The sequence below is a fragment of the Babylonia areolata genome, chromosome 2 (assembly GCF_041734735.1).
Source record: "Babylonia areolata isolate BAREFJ2019XMU chromosome 2, ASM4173473v1, whole genome shotgun sequence".
Lineage (NCBI taxonomy): Eukaryota > Metazoa > Mollusca > Gastropoda > Neogastropoda > Buccinidae > Babylonia > Babylonia areolata.
Genome location: NC_134877.1, coordinates 2,280,031 through 2,297,212, shown reverse-complemented (window position 1 = coordinate 2,297,212; position 17,182 = coordinate 2,280,031). Strand labels below are relative to the sequence as shown.

General features: G+C 43.8%; 1 protein-coding gene across 1 annotated transcript in view; it reads left to right on the top strand.

Annotated features, from left to right (window-relative positions):
- The first annotated feature begins 1,366 nt into the window (after positions 1-1,366).
- LOC143278567 (VIP36-like protein) overlaps positions 1,367-17,182 on the top strand; it is a 23,532-nt gene continuing 7,716 nt past the window's right edge. Inside the window, exons 1-6 of the mRNA XM_076583287.1 lie at positions 1,367-1,486; positions 3,896-4,011; positions 7,039-7,153; positions 11,167-11,249; positions 14,229-14,390; positions 17,043-17,157. Of these exons, the coding sequence (XP_076439402.1) occupies positions 3,925-4,011; positions 7,039-7,153; positions 11,167-11,249; positions 14,229-14,390; positions 17,043-17,157 (562 nt within the window). The 5' untranslated portion in view covers positions 1,367-1,486; positions 3,896-3,924. The remainder of the gene's footprint in view (positions 1,487-3,895; positions 4,012-7,038; positions 7,154-11,166; positions 11,250-14,228; positions 14,391-17,042; positions 17,158-17,182) is intronic.

Sequence of the window (17,182 nt, the reverse complement as noted above, 5' to 3'; positions counted from 1 at the left end):
CAGCATTATCCAACGCGCTTAGTCAGACCTTGAATACATGCGAATATATTTCTGTACCTGTCAGAGTGAATTTCTTCTTTAAAAAAAAAGAAGAAAAAAAGCACAAAAAAAAGCCAGATATATATATATATGTGAGGACGACGATAGAGGACTCTCTCTCTCTCTCTCTCTCTGTCCGTCTGTCTTTCCCTCTCCCTCTTTCTCCCCCCCCCCTCTCTCTCTTTGTCTCTTCATCCTCTCTCTCTCTCTGCCTCCCTCCCTCCCTCTCTCTCATCGTCAGCCATCTGTCTGTCTGTCCCTCCCCTCTCTCTTTATTTCTCCCCCCCTCTCTCGCTCTGTCTCTCTATGTCTTTCCCTCTTTCTCCTCCTCTCTCACAGTCCCTTCTCCCTCCCTGACCCCCTCCCTCTCTGTCTCTCTTTCTTTTTCCCCCTCCTATTATCTGCCCATCTATTTTTTCTCGACCTCTCTCTCGTCCTCTCTGACTACTTTACTCACCAGCCTCTCTTCCTATTCCCCAAGCAACACTTCACACTGTTCTTTTCATGCTGCATGCCCTGGATGCAGTTTTTACATGAGTTTTTTTCATGAGCTTTGTTAACCTTTTTGTTTTCTTTGTTGGTGTGTGTGTTGAATTTTGACATACCAGTAAACACCCTTGATGAAGACCAGTGGTCGAAACCGGTCGGGCATGTGAGAAACTGTTCTGTTGTTTTCCTTTTTTTCTATATATATATTCACATTGAAATAACAAATAACAAACCAACTAGTAGTATGAAAAGAAGAAAAACAGTGAGAGAGGGGGTGGGAAATGGTGTTTGTTGCCATGGGCGGCAATGCTTGTCAGTATCCCGGTATCCTGTTTCACTGATCGAGTGGTCGGTGTCTTATCGTATCGCATCACTACATGGCATCGGCTGCTAATACTTTTCAGTTAGTGGTCGTAATAGTAATTAATCACAATAAACACACACACTGACACACACATAAACACACACACACGCGCGCGCGCGCACACACACCGTGGCACACACACACACACACACATTCCGGCCGTTCATGGCTGGTAGAGCGAAATTATTGTTCTCAACTGCAATTCTTTTACTTTCCACCCAAGATTTTTTGCAGCCGTACAGTCTTTATGGTACGTGCAGCACACACACTCGTCGAACCCGGCCAGAGAACAAACAACATGAGCGGACTGAATAGATCGTTAATCAAAAGTTTTCAATACGTCACAAAATGCGCTCACGAATGATACACTGCTTCGTGTGCGCGTGCAGTTGGAGGAGGGGTTCTCGGAGTGGGCGGAGACAACCATGACCCGGATGGAAACTGGGGAGGTTACCAGACACTAATTGATGACAATGGCGACACACGTGTGGATTGTTTGTTTTCTGTGCAATTTCTTTCGGGTTGTTGCAGAATTGAAACAACCGAAAGGAAGCTATTCCAGGCGAGAACACACGCTGACGAAGCCTTACCATGGTTTGTACAGTTCGATATTGTACTGTTTGTTAGTCTCCATCGGATTGTAAATAAGGGACCAGCCACTCATGTTACCGGCTGTAAATGCAAAGAAAGACGATTATTGATTCCATGTGTCGGCATCTGTTTGGTTGATGGTATTCCATAATTTTTTTTCCACGTAATTGTTGTTGAAAGAGTAGTGACATCAGGTTGTTGAAGGAAGAAATGAGCCCTGATCGCCGTTACTCTGAATTATGCACAGAAAACTACCTAGCAACCTATTTTTCCATTTTCCCCAGTTCGCCCTCCCGTCTCTTCCACCCCCCATCACTTCTTAGCCAGAGTTGTTGTTCTTAACCTTTCCCTTTTCAACTTCTTCCCCTTACCCATGAGATGATTGTCAACGTACAAATGACATTTTATTTACTTATTTAATTCTTTTTATTTATTTATTTATTTATTAAATTGTGGTGATGTGTATAACAAAAATAAATCAACGAATAAATGAGCAGATACACCATGGTGAAGCAAATTGCAGCTGGTTTTTTTCTCGTTTTTTTTTTAATTTAATTTTTTTTTCACACACATTTCTTTTTGTTTTATTATTTTTTACGTGAAAGACAGATACTTTTTGAAAGTAAACCATTAAATTGTGTAAGTTAAGTTTTTTTTCTCTCTTTTTTTAAAAAGAATTTTGTATCTTTTATGGAATGAGTATTTCAAAATAATTTACTCTTGAAAAAAAAAAAGAAGAAAAAAGTTAAAAGAGAAGGAGAAAAAGAAGAAAACAAGAAAAAGAAAAAGAAGACGGAAAAGAAAGAAAGAAAGAAAAGAATCAGTTTCAAAACAAATGTTCTCTCTCTCCTTTCCACATGCTGTTTGCTTATGTAGAGCTGATTTTAAGTAGTATTTCTGTGCATTGGAGTTGTAGTTTTTTTGTTTGTTTTTAATTAATATATTTTTCAAATTCTTAGTGCTTATAAAGTGTTTATATATATATATATATATATATATAATATAATATTCCTTTTATTGTTTTAACTAAATATATTGATAGTAATAATATCAGAACAACAACTTGTATTATTATCATACTTTTGTATTATAATTACTATTATTATTCTGATGATGATAATGATGATGATTGCTATTATTATCTTTACTTTTTTTTAAATTATTGTTATATGATACCATTTACAACAACAATAACAATGATGATGATCATGATGATAATGATTAACAATATATATATATAATCTTGGTTTTTTTCTATTCGTTGGTAATCTATTTTATCAACGCTATAGGTATATACATTCTGTGCCTGATATGTGTACATAGATGACCCATAGAGTGAGAGACTGAGAAAGAGGTGCTCCATCCTTTCAATCAGTTCCAAGCCAAAACATAGCATCATACCAGTCCTGTGGCCTCCCTGTTATCACATATTAATTTGACAGTATACACTGTGTTGCTTTTTGTCACAAGAGATTTATCTGTGTGAAATTTGGACTGCTGTCTCGAGAAAGGTGAGCACTTAGAAGAAATAATTCAGCGCCACCTTTTTTTTTCTGTTTGCAAATGTACCATATTTGTTTTATTATGAGACCGAATTTTTCTACAGAATTTTGCTGCAGACAACCCTTTTATTGCTATGGTTTCTGTAATCTATTTATTGATATTATCATTACTGTTATTCACACACCTATCTCTCTATCTATCTGTATGTATGTATGTATGTATGTATGTATGTATATATATACATTTTTTTCTATTTCATTTATTTATCTGATGATGTTGTTTGTCTATTTACTTATCCGTTTATCATATTCATTCATTTATTGATTTATTGATTGATCTATCTATTTAATCATTTGTTTATTTATTTATTCATCATTTCATTTATTTATTGATGTATCTTATTTCATTTTTTTAAAATTTTATTTCACTTTCTCTCAAGACATGACCAAGTGCATTGGGTTATGCTGCTGGTCAGGCATCCGCTTATGGATTTGTTTGAACACGGTAGTGACAGTGGCACCTAGCTGAGTAACTGAACTGACATGTGTTGGCATCGTGATATATTGGTGTGACAGTGTGGCACATTGTATTGTGATATATTGATGTGACAGTGTGGCACAGTGTATTGTGATATATTGATGTGACAGGGTCTGATGGCACAGTGTATTGTGATATATTGATGTGACAGTGTGGCACAGTGTGATATATTGATGTGACAGTGTGGCACAGTGTATTGTGATATATTGATGTGACAGGGTCTGATGGCACAGTGTATTGTGATATATTGATGTGACAGTGTGGCACAGTGTATTGTGATATATTGATGTGACAGTGTGGCACAGTGTATTGTGATATATTGATGTGACAGGGTCTGATGGCACAGTGTATTGTGATACATTGATGTGACAGGGTCAGGGGGCAAAGTGCCTCAGTGGGAAATGATGGGCAGTACCCTGGTGACCAAAGCTTACATCAGCCTGACCCCTAACCTCCAGGGTCAGCAGGGGGCCATGTGGAACAATGCGGTAACTTTTTGCCTGATGTGTGTGTGTCTGGATCAATGTGGTACTTTGCCTGATGTGTGCGTGTCTGGATCGATGTGGTACTTTGCCTGATATGTGTGTGTCTGGATCAATGCAGTACTTTGCCTGATGTGTGTGTGTCTTGATCAATGCGGTAACACTTTGCCTGATGTGTGTGTGTCTGGATCAATGCGGTAACACTTTGCCTGATGTGTGTGTGTCTGGATCAATGCGGTAACACTTTGCCTGATGTGTGTGTGTCTGGATCAATGCGGTAACACTTTGCCTGATGTGTGTGTGTCTGGATCAATGCGGTAACACTTTGTCTGATGTGTGTGTGTCTGGATCAATGCGGTACTTTGCCTGATGTGTGTGTGTCTGGATCAATGTGGTACTTTGCCTGATGTGTGCGTGTCTGGATCAATGTGGTACTTTGCCTGATATGTGTGTGTCTGGATCAATGCGGTAACACTTTGCCTGATGTGTGTGTGTCTGGATCAATGCGGTAACACTTTGCCTGATGTGTATGTGTCTGGATCAATGCGGTACTTTGCCTGATGTGTGTGTGTCTGGATCAATGTGGTACTTTGCCTGATGTGTGTGTGTCTGGATCAATGTGGTACTTTGCCTGATGTGTGTGTGTCTGGATCAATGCGGTAACACTTTGCCTGATGTGTGTGTGTCTGGATCAATGCGGTAATTTGCCTGATGTGTGTGTGTCTGGATCAATGCAGTACTTTGCCTGATGTGTGTGTGTCTGGATCAATGCAGTACTTTGCCTGATGTGTGTGTGTCTGGATCAATGCAGTAACACTTTGCCTGATGTGTGTGTGTCTGGATCAATGCGGTAATTTGCCTGATGTGTGTGTGTCTGGATCAATGCGGTAACACTTTGCCTGATGTGTGTGTGTGTGTGGATCAATGCAGTACTTTGCCTGATGTGTGTGTGTGTGTGGATCAATGCGGTAACACTTTTCCTGATGTGTGTGTGTCTGGATCAAGACGGTAACACTTTGGTTGATGTGTGTGTGTCTGGATCAAGACGGTAACACTTTTCCTGATGTGTGTGTGTGTGGATCAATGCGGTAACACTTTTCCTGATGTGTGTGTGTCTGGATCAAGACGGTAACACTTTGGTTGATGTGTGTGTGTCTGAATCAATGCGGTACTTTGCCTGATGTGTGTGTGTCTGAATCAATGCAGTACTTTGCCTGATGTGTGTGTGTGTGTGGATCAATGCAGTACTTTGCCTGATGTGTGTGTGTCTGGATCAATGCAGTACTTTGCCTGATGTGTGTGTGTCTGGATCAATGCAGTACTTTTCCTGATGTGTGTGTGTCTGGATCAAGACGGTAACACTTTGGCTGATGTGTGTGATCTGATAGCATCAAATTAGAAATTTTCCTATCTAAAAAATCATTAAATGTATGTGAAATTGTTGCAGTTGGATAGTGTGTTCATTTTCCTTTCTGAAAAGTAAATGTTATGTATGTATGTACTTTTGTTCAGTAGTTTGTATGCTGGATTTAAAAAAAGAAAAGAAAAAAAAGAAGAAAAAAAAAGATCATGCTCTGTGACCAAAACATCTCTTGGCAAATAGTTGTCACTGAGCATAAAATAGACTTGGCACTGAAAGTGTTAACTCACTCAGTACAGCCAGTCCTCTCTTCTCCTCTACACAGACCCCTCGGATGTCCAGTGGGTGTCTGAATGACCCAACCTTTAGCTTCCGTCGTCAGAATTGTGGTATTCTTTGTCAACATTCACCACTTCAGTTTTAGAGCCTTCCGCTTGCAATATTTTGATGATGGTAATTGGGGTGAAACGCTGTTAACGTCGTCTCTTTCGCCGTTCGTATGGAGAGAGTTAATAAAGTGTACTTGAAATGTGCTGGGTATTGTTCTGGATCCTCCAGACTTAATACAGTGTGCCTGAAATGTGCTGGGTATCGTTCTGGATCCTCCAGACTTAATACAGTGTGCCTGAAATGTGCTGGGTATCGTTCTGGATCCTCCAGACTTAATACAGTGTACCTGAAATGTGCTGGGTATCGTTCTGGATCCTCCAGACTTAATACAGTGTACCTGAAATGTGCTGGGTATCGTTCTGGATCCTCCAGACTTAATACAGTGTGCCTGAAATGTGCTGGGTATCGTTCTGGATCCTCCAGTGTCTGATTGCTTTGGCTGTGGAAGAGCTGATGTGAATTGCTTCTTCTTCAATCGTGGGCTGCAGCTCCCACAGTCACCTATGGTGCAAGATGGCTTCCCCATGTTTGGCTGTTTTTATCCTGCCAAGAAGGCAGCTATGCTCCATTTTGGGGTGTGGGGGGTGGGGGTGGGGTCCATACTGGGTATATTCTTAATTCCATAATCCACCAAACGCTGACATGGATTACGGGAACTTTAACTTGCATAATATTTGATCTTGTGCACGTGTATGTACACAAAGGGGAGTGGGGGAGGGGGGGGGGCAGCAGGGGGGGTGGGGGGGTGGGGGGAGGGGGCGGATTCAGGCACCAGCAGGTCTGCACATATGTTGAGCTGGGAGATCAGAAGAATCTCCACCCTTTATCCCACCAGGTGTACTGAAACTGATTATCAAACTCGGGGAAACACGGGCAAGAATGGCAGGAGGTTGCATAAGCCATCTTATTTGCACAAAGTTGGCTTAGCCTTCAGAATAAGCGTACTGACTTTGGAAAAATCTGAATGTTTGGTTGATTGAATGACTGTGTTGTCCTACAGGAGATGTTGCTACATAAAACATGTTGGTGTGTACAGAGGTGCATTGAATGACTGTGTTGTCCAACAGATGTTACATAAAGCATGTTGGTGTGTACAGAGGTGCATTGAATGACTGTGTTGTCCAACAGGAGATGTTACATAAAGCATGTTGGTGTGTGCAGAGGTGCATTGAATGACTGTGTTGTCCAACAGATGTTACATAAAGCATGTTGGTGTGTGCAGAGGTGCACTGAATGACTGTGTTGTCCAACAGATGTTACATAAAGCATGTTGGTGTGTGCAGAGGTGCATATCCTCCAACTGGGAGGTGCACATCCAGTTCAAAGTGCACGGAGCCACCAGGTCCTGGTTTGGAGACGGCATGGCCTTCTGGTATACACAGGAACGCATGGAAACAGGTATGCCAAAGAATTTTTAAAAATGTGTTTATAAATCTATGATTTTTTATATTCTTCCTTCACTTGTTCATCCATTCGACGGGCGCAATAGCCGAGTGGTTAAAGCGTTGGACTTTCAATCTGAGGGTCCCGGGTTCGAATCACGGTGACGGCGCCTGGTGGGTAAACGGTGGAGATTTTTACGATCTCCCAGGTCAACATATGTGCAGATCTGCTAGTGTCTAAACCTCCTTCGTGTGTATACGCAAGCAGAAGATCAAATACGCACGTTAAAGATCCTGTAATCCATGTCAGCGTTCGATGGGTTATGGAAACAAGAACATACCCAGCATGCACACCTCTGAAAACAGAGTATGGCTGCCTACATGGTGGAGTAAAATTGTAAAGGCCCACTCGTGTACATACGAGTAAATGTGGGAGTTGCAGCCCATGAACACAGAAGAAGAAGAAGTTCATCCATTCCTGCATCCACACTCTCATTCATCCATCAGGATGTGTTTCTTTTGTGGTCATTATATGTACGGAATTACCAGCAGGTGGACAGGGATTGAGAGAAGTGTCATGGAAATGTAATGAAATTATAAAACAACAACAAAAAACAACAACCCGCTCCCCCCAAAAAAAAACAACAACAACAACAACAACAACAAACAAAACAAGCAGGCAGTGACAATTGCCTTGCAGTGATAAACAAGAAAATTGTAATTCAGACGGTCCGTCCGGAGTGAATGACAAAGTCCGCAGTCCACTGGAGTTCTGCCGCCATTTCCTATAACTTGCCCTGGAATGCTGCAGGACTGGGCCAGATCTGGTACCTCAGCCGTTTGTGTAGAGGGCAGTCTTGCAGGATATGGTTTGTGTAGAGGGCAGTCTTGCAGGATATGGTTTGTGTAGAGGGCAGTCTTGCAGGATATGGTTTGTGTAGAGGGCAGTCTTGCAGGATATGGGTTGTGTAGAGGGCAGTCTTGCAGGATATGGTTTGTGTAGAGGGCAGTCTTGCAGGATATGGGTTGGAGTTTGAGCAACGATTTCACACAGACACTGGTCTGTGTGGGAAATTTTCAGTTTTGCATGGAGTGAAAAACAAACCTTCCTTCCCAGTCCTCTCCTTTGGAACCAGGTATGTTAAAAGAACAGGATGACTTCGTAAGAGGCTCATAGCGTACAGCACTATATGTGCTAGCTGGAGCATGCTTTGCTTCAGACTTCTCTGTTAATCTTTGGTGCAACGGAAATGTTGATTAATCTATCAAATACCAAAACTGGACCCAGCATCAGATTGTATGATATTGTGTTGTGTTGTGTCATGTCGTTTCATGTCATGTCGTGTCGTTTCATGTCATGTCATGTTCTGTCGTATTGTATTATGTGAAATTCAAGCTGCTGTCCCTGGGGAGAGCACTTTGCTACACTGCAGTGCCACCCTTTTTCTTTCTGTCTGGTAGAGTCTTTGTCTTACGCTCTTTTTCTTACACTCCCCCATACACAGACACACCGGCTTTGTCTGCCGTAATCCCAGTGCTAGCTGGCAGTCCACTTGGAGTGAATTTTGCTCATTGGCAACACACCAGAGGAGACCCTGGTTCTTCTTCTTCTTCTTCTGCGTTCACTTGTATGCACACGAGTGGGCTTTTACGTGTATGACCGTTTTTACCCCGCCATGTAGGCAGCCATACTCCGTTTTTGGGGGTGTGCATGCTGGGTATGTTCTTGTTTCCATAACCCACCGAACGCTGACATGGATTACAGGATCTTTAACGTGTGTATTTGATGTTCTGCTTGCATATACACACGAAGGGGGTTCAGGCACTAGCAGGTCTACACATATATTGACCTGGGAGATCGTAAAAATCTCCACCCTTTACCCACCAGGCGCCGTCACCGTGATTCGAACCCGGGACCCTCAGATTGACATTCCGACGCTTTAACCACTTGGCTATTGCGCCCGTCGGAGACCCTGCACTGCTGCTGAGTCCTTCCCATGGGGTTAAGCAGGGCTGTTCTGATCCAGCACACACAGGACAGCCCCTGCTGAGCCCCGTACTGATGAAAATCATCACTTAGGCACCCAGCGAAATCCGATCCCCAACAGAGAAAGGAAAGACAGGATCGACTTAGAGGTAGAAAAAAATGAACGAATCGAGGGGGCCGAGTTGAAACGAGTACACAGAATGTAAGAATAATATACAGACAAGCAGCATGCAGCAAAGGAAGGCCAAATGAACATGCTTAATAGCCAAAAAAGCGTAAGACGAGACAGAGTGAAAACCTGACAAGATGGCGTGGAGAACCTTGGCCAAAGGAATGATTCAGCGCTTATAGCTTTTTGAGGCGTTTGATTGGCTAAGAGCGGACCGGGCAAGAAGGGGCGTCTTTTCACTGTTAGCTGCGCGAAATTTGGCCAAGCAGAGCAAACCGATAGGCCTAGTTTGCATCAGTTTGACATGGTAAGTATATGTATCACCAAACATGGAGTATAATACAAACGCCTCCTCTTTGTTGTGGAGCCAGAGTGAGTGATCATCCCATCCAGTGTGAAGATTGCCACCATGTGACCCCCCACCCCACCCCCCACCCCTCCCCCACCCCCAGCGACAGTCCCCCATCTGTCTGACATAGAAGTACCTGGACATGAACTGACTCCAAGAATGGAAGGACAAGTGTTTGCTCGTGTCCAGCTGCTGCATAGTGTGACAAATTTATTAACTCTCTCCATACGAACGGCGAAAGAGACGACGTTAACAGCGTTTCACCCCAATTACCATCATCAAAATATTGCAAGCGGAAGGCTTTTATACTGAAGACGTGAATGTTGACAAAGAATACCACAATTCTGACGACGGAAGCTAAAGGCTGGGTCATTCAGACACCCACTGGACATCCGAGGGGTCTGTGTGGAGGAGAAGAGAGGACTGGCCGTACTGAGTGAGTTAAGATCTTGAAATGGAAATTCTGCTGGAAACAGAAGAGAGGTGATATACTGAGGATGACTGCTGGCTGCAGCTACTTTCACTTTCTCTACTTGGTGGGAGGACTAGTTTGCACAAGACAGCAATCAGATCACCACAGTTTGCACAAGACAGCAATCAGATCACCACAGTTTGCACAAGACAGCAATCAGATCACCACAGTTTGCACAAGACAGCAATCAGATCACAGCAGCAGTTTGCACAAGACAGCAATCAGATCACCACAGTTTGCACAAGACAGCAATCAGATCACAGCAGCAGTTTGCACAAGACAGCAATCAGATCACAGCAGCAGTTTGCACAAGACAGCAATCAGATCATAGCAGCAGTTTGCACAAGACAGCAATCAGATCACAGCAGCAGTTTGCACAAGACAGCAATCAGATCATAGCAGCAGTTTGCACAAGACAGCAATCAGATCACCACAGTTTGCACAAGACAGCAATCAGATCACAGCAGCAGTTTGCACAAGACAGCAATCAGATCACAGCAGCAGTTTGCACAAGACAGCAATCAGATCACAGCAGCAGTTTGCACAAGACAGCAATCAGATCATAGCAGCAGTTTGCACAAGACAGCAATCAGATCACAGCAGCAGTTTGCACAAGACAGCAATCAGATCATAGCAGCAGTTTGCACAAGACAGCAATCAGATCACCACAGTTTGCACAAGACAGCAATCAGATCACAGCAGCAGTTTGCACAAGACAGCAATCAGATCACAGCAGCAGTTTGCACAAGACAGCAATCAGATCACAGCAGCAGTTTGCACAAGACAGCAATCAGATCACAGCAGCAGTTTGCACAAGACAGCAATCAGATCACCACACTTTGCACCAGTCAAAGCGGTAAATTTATCATATGTAACTTTAGGGAAAAAAGAAACCCACCTTTTTTAGGCACTAGACTGATTGGTAGACATCTGTGCAGAATTTCCCAATCTGAGATGGGCAGATCTTCACACACACAGCATGCATGTGCGGTGACACAAAAAAACGGATGCGGGGTCCATAGAATGTAGACATGGAATGCTGTGTGTTGCAGGGCCCGTGTTTGGGAACCAGGATTACTTCACTGGCCTGGGAGTGTTCCTGGACACCTACGTCAACCACGATGAGCCTCACAACGTAGGGAGAGGAGAAAACGTTATCTTCATTCGCCTGTCTGTTTGTTGTCTTTGTTTGTCATCGTTTTTCTGTTTTTTTTTCAGTGTTCCTGGGCTGCGGCTGCCATGTCTTGTTGTTTCTGTCAGTGGGCCCTACATGGGCGGCTGTTTTTCTCCAGCCACTTAGGCAGTTGTACTGCATTCTGGGAGAGCGTACATGTTGGATTTGTATCTCCACCAAATGCTGACATTGATCTTCTACCTAAGTGTACACACAAAGGTTACTAAGGCTGTTGAAATTACAGAAGTCCCGTGCTTTAAATTTCAACAATTTGATTACAATGGCTGTTTGTTTGTTTGTCTGTTGTTGTATCTACCAGTTTCCTTGGTTACAACGTTATATCTACCAGTTTCCTTGGTTACAACGCCTGTCAGTTTGTTTGTCTGTTGTTGTATCTACCACAGTTTCTATGGTTACAATGCCTGTCAGTTTGTCTGTTGTTCAAACTATCTACCACAGTTTCCATGGTTACAACACCTGTCAGTTTGTTTGCCTGTTGATCTATCTACCACAGTTTCCATGGTTACAACACCTGTCAGTTTGTTTGCCTGTTGATCTATCTACCACAGTTTCCATGGTTACAACACCTGTCAGTTTGTTTGCCTGTTGATCTATCTACCACAGTTTCCATGGTTACAACACCTGTCAGTTTGTTTGCCTGTTGATCTGTCTACCACAGTTTCCATGGTTACAACACCTGTCAGTTTGTTTGCCTGTTGATCTATCTACCACAGTTTCCATGGTTACAACGCCTGTCAGTTTGTTTGCCTGTTGATCAGATCTATCTATACCACAGTTTCCATGGTTACAACACCTGTCAGTTTATTTGCCTGTTGATCTATCTTCCACAGTTTCCATGGTTACAACACCTGTCAGTTTGTTTGCCTGTTGATCTATCTACCACAGTTTCCATGGTTACAACACCTGTCAGTTTTTTGCCTGTTGATCTATCTACCAGTTTCCATGGTTACAACACCTGTCAGTTTGTTTGCCTGTTGATCTATCTACCACAGTTTCCATGGTTACAATACCTGTCAGTTTGTTTGCCTGTTGATCTGTCTACCACAGTTTCCATGGTTACAATACCTGTCAGTTTGTTTGCCTGTTGATCTGTCTACCACAGTTTCCATGGTTACAACACCTGTCAGTTTACCTGTTGATCTATCTACAACAGTTTCCTTGTCCATCATTGTACTCCTGTAGAAACAATCATGACCGACATGTGACATATATGGAGCAGGAAAACACAGACGATATTAACAGCAACCATGATGTTCACAAACACAGGTAGAGGAGAACAGTTAAAGGTTGTGGTTAAAGGTTTGATTGATTGATATGGATACTTGAATATCGCCTATCCTCGGTCGGAGACCAAGCTCTAAGCGCTTTACATACATGGGGTCATTTACACAACAGGCTGCCTACCTGGGTAGAGCCAACTGACGGCTGTCACTGGGCGCTCATCATTCGTTTCCTGTCTCATTCAATCAGATTTCAGGCATGCACTTGCACACACTCAGAGAGACATGTAACATGTTATGTGTATGACCATTTCGTTTTTTGTTTTTGTTGTTTTTTTTTTGTTTTGTTTTTTACCCTGCCATGTAGGCAGCCATACTCCATTTTCGGGGGTGTGCATGCTGGGTATGTTCTTGTTTCCATAACCCACCAAACGCTGACATGGATTACAGGATCTTTAACTTGCATATTTGATCTTGTGTGTGTGTATACACACGAAGGGGGTTGAGGCACTAGCGGGTCTGCACATATGTTGACCTGGGAGATCGGAAAAAATCTCCACCCTATACCCACAAGGCGCTGTTACCGATATTCGAACCCGGGACCCTCAGATCGAAAGTCGAACCCTTTATCCTCTCACCTATCGTGCCCGTAGCCTTTTATGGCCATGAGGGCAGTGAATCATGTCCACCGTGCCCAGGGCTTGGTTTAGAAAGGCGGGGCTGAGTCCTCTCCTTTCTCCATTGAATCGTCCACAGTTTGAAGTCGGGTACCCATTCACTCCTGGGTGGAGTGAGGAAAGTCCGAGTACAGTGCCTTTCCCATGGACGCAACAGCATGCTGAAAAGGGGGCTTGAGCCCTGGTCACTGGTGGACACTGGGTCAGTCGTCTTAACTCTCAGCCACACTGCCTCCCTTTTCACCAGAGAAACCTACATTTCAGTGGGGTTTTTTGACTCACTTGTGTAAACAAAGTGAGTCTATGTTTTAACCCGGTGTTCGGTTGTCTGTCTGTGTGTGTGTGTGTGTCTGTGTGTCCGTGGTAAACTTTAACATTGACATTTTCTCTGCAAATACTTTGTGTCTGTGTGTCCGTGGTAAACTTTAACATTGACATTTCCTCTGCAAATACTTTGTCAGTTGACACCAAATTTGGCATAAAAATAGGGAAAATTCAGTTCTTTCCAGTCATTTTGTTTAAAACAATATTGCACCTCTGGGATGGGCACAAAAAAATAAAAAAGAAGCCTAATTATATGCAAACTGCATTTACAGTTATATTTATATTTTTTGTATTCTCTAAACTTGGCACTTTGACCTCTTATTCTGACACAACAACTAGAGGAGTCATTATTATCATTTTTTTTTTAATTCAAACAGGAACTTCTTTTGCTAAGCATGGAATTTTTATTTATTTTGTAAACGTTTTGGTGCAGATAGTAAAAAAGGGAAATTACTCTGTAATTAATGCTAGGGGACGTAATTTATCACAAGTGAGTCTTGAAGGCCTTGCCTCTCTTGTTTGTTTTGCTCTCGTTCAGACTGCCTCTCTGTATTTGTTCTTTTAATTCTTACAGCATGCACCATGGATGTGATGTGGTGACGTGTTGAACATTTCTCTCACTTTCTCTGTCTCTGTAGCACCATGGATGTGATGTGGTGACGTGTTGAACATTTCTCTCACTTTCTCTGTCTCTGTAGCACCAGCACCCGTACATATCAGCGATGGTGAACAATGGAACGCAGAGTTACGACCACGACAAGGACGGCACTCACAACCAGATCGCCGGCTGTGAGGCGCAGTTCAGAAACAAGAATTACGACACCTACATGGCTGTCAGATACGAAGGAAATACACTCACGGTAAACAACCTGATGATATTTATATATATATATATATATATATATATATTTTTTTTTTGGCTGCCCCATCATCTGCACCATTTCAGTGGCATTACTCCTACACCGATCATTCCTAGTCCCCTATACACCGCCACACCCGGGTTTGTCTGTCGCAGTCTCAGCGTTGGCCGTCCACAGGAAACCATTGATATTAGGTCGCTAGGAGGCCACACACCAGAGGAGACCCTGCTGTCACTTGGGTGGTGTTTGGTAGTGTCTACTAAGCCCCCTACTGAGGACAGTAATGTCACGGTTGTGGAGCCAGGCTGAGTGAGCATCCCCCCCCCCCCCCAGAGCGGAGACTGCCTCCATGTCCCTCCGACTGCAGTCCCTTTTGAATCTGCTGACGCTGAAGACCTTGACAGGGCTCACACGAAGCACGGAACAACAACTTGAAGATGTTGTTCAGTGTCAATGAGTTAAGTCAGGTGACTGAGTGAGTAGGATATATGATGATGATGATGATGATATTGATAATAATAATATCAGTTATGATAATGATAATAACGATGATGATGATGATGAAGGTGATGATGATAATAATGATAATAATGATGATGATAAACCACAACAGCAACAACAATGGCAAAACTAATCCAGATTGGTCAAATAATGTATAGGTTTCAGTGGAAGTTCTTTTGTTTCCTATCAGTGTTTTTTTTTAAAAATTTTTCTCTTTTTTGAAGATGATGGAGTTTTATGGCTGAAAGCCATATTTTCTGACCTGTAAGCTCTGTCTTAACTCACTGAGGTGACAGCCCTTCACTGACATCCTGACCTGTAAGCTCTGTCTTATCTCAGTGAGGTGACAGCCCTTCACTGACATACTGACCTGTAAGCTCTGTCCTATCTCAGTGAGGTGACAGCCCTTCACTGACATACTGACCTGTAAGCTCTGTCTGATCTCAGTGAGGTGACAGCCCTTCACTGACATCCTGACCTGTAAGCTCTGTCCTATCTCAGTGAGGTGACAGCCCTTCACTGACATACTGACCTGTAAGCTCTGTCCTATCTCAGTGAGGTGACAGCCCTTCACTGACATCCTGACCTGTAAGCTCTGTCCTATCTCAGTGAGGTGACAGCCCTTCACTGACATCCTGACCTGTAAGCTCTGTCTGATCTCATTGAGGTGACAGCCCTTCACTGACATCCTGACCTGTAAGCTCTGTCCTGTCTCAGTGAGGTGACAGCCCTTCACTGACATACTGACCTGTAAGCTGTGTCCTATCTCATTGAGGTGACAGCCCTTCACTGACATACTGACCTGTAAGCTCTGTCTGATCTCAGTGAGGTGACAGCCCTTCACTGACATACTGACCTGTAAGCTCTGTCTGATCTCAGTGAGGTGACACCCTTCACTGACATACTGACCTGTAAGCTCTGTCTGATCTCAGTGAGGTGACAGCCCTTCACTGACATCCTGACCTGTAAGCTCTGTCTGATCTCAGTGAGGTGACAGCCCTTCACTGACATCCTGACCTGTAAGCTGTGTCCTATCTCAGTGAGGTGACAGCCCTTCACTGACGTCCTGACCTGTAAGCTCTGTCTTATCTCAGTGAGGTGACAGCCCTTCACTGACGTCCTGACCTGTAAGCTCTGTCTTATCTCAGTGAGGTGACAGCCCTTCACTGACGTCCTGACCTGTAAGCTGTGTCTGATCTCAGTAAGGTGACAGCCCTTCACTGACATCCTGACCTGTAAGCTCTGTCTGATCTCAGTAAGGTGACAGCCCTTCACTGACATCCTGACCTGTAAGCTCTGTCTGATCTCAGTAAGGTGACAGCCCTTCACTGACATCCTGACCTGTAAGCTCTGTCTGATCTCAGTGAGGTGACAGCCCTTCACTGACATCCTGACCTGTAAGCTCTGTCTGATCTCAGTGAGGTGACAGCCCTTCACTGACATCCTGACCTGTAAGCTCTGTCTGATCTCAGTGAGGTGACAGCCCTTCACTGACATCCTGACCTGTAAGCTCTGTCTGATCTCAGTGAGGTGACAGCCCTTCACTGACATCCTGACCTGTAAGCTCTGTCCTATCTCAGTGAGGTGACAGCCCTTCACTGACATACTGACCTGTAAGCTCTGTCCTATCTCAGTGAGGTGACAGCCCTTCACTGACATCCTGACCTGTAAATATATAATTGTGTGTGTGTGTGTGTGTGTGTGTGTGTGTGTGTGTGTGCATGCATGCGTGCATGTGCGTGTGTGTGTGTGCGCGTGCATGAATGCATGTGTGTGTGTACGTGCGTGAATGCATGTGTGTGTGTGTGTGCACTTGTGTGTGTGTGCGTGCGTGAATGCATGTGTGTGTGCGCGTGTGTGTGTGTGTGCATGAATGCATGTGTGTGTGTGTGTGTGTTTGTGTATGTGTGTGTGTTTGTGTGTGTGTGTGTGTGTGTGTGCGCGTGCATGCGTACATGTGTGTGTGCGTGTGTGTGTGTGTGCGTGTGTGAATGCATGTGTGTGTGTGCGTGCATGAATGCATGTGTGTGTGTGTGCGCGCGTGTGTGTGTGTGTGTGCGTGCATGTGCGTGCGTGAATGCATGTGTGTGTGTGTGCGTGCGTGAATGCATGTGTGTGTGTGTGTGTGTGTGTGTGTGTGTGTGGTTGCAGGTTCTGTTGGACATCACCAACAAAAAAGAGTGGCAGGAGTGTTTTTCTGTGGAGGGCGTCAAGCTGCCTGCAGGCTACTTCTTTGGTCTGTCGGCTGCCACTGGTGATGTGACAGGTACTGTGGCTACAGTGTGTGCTGT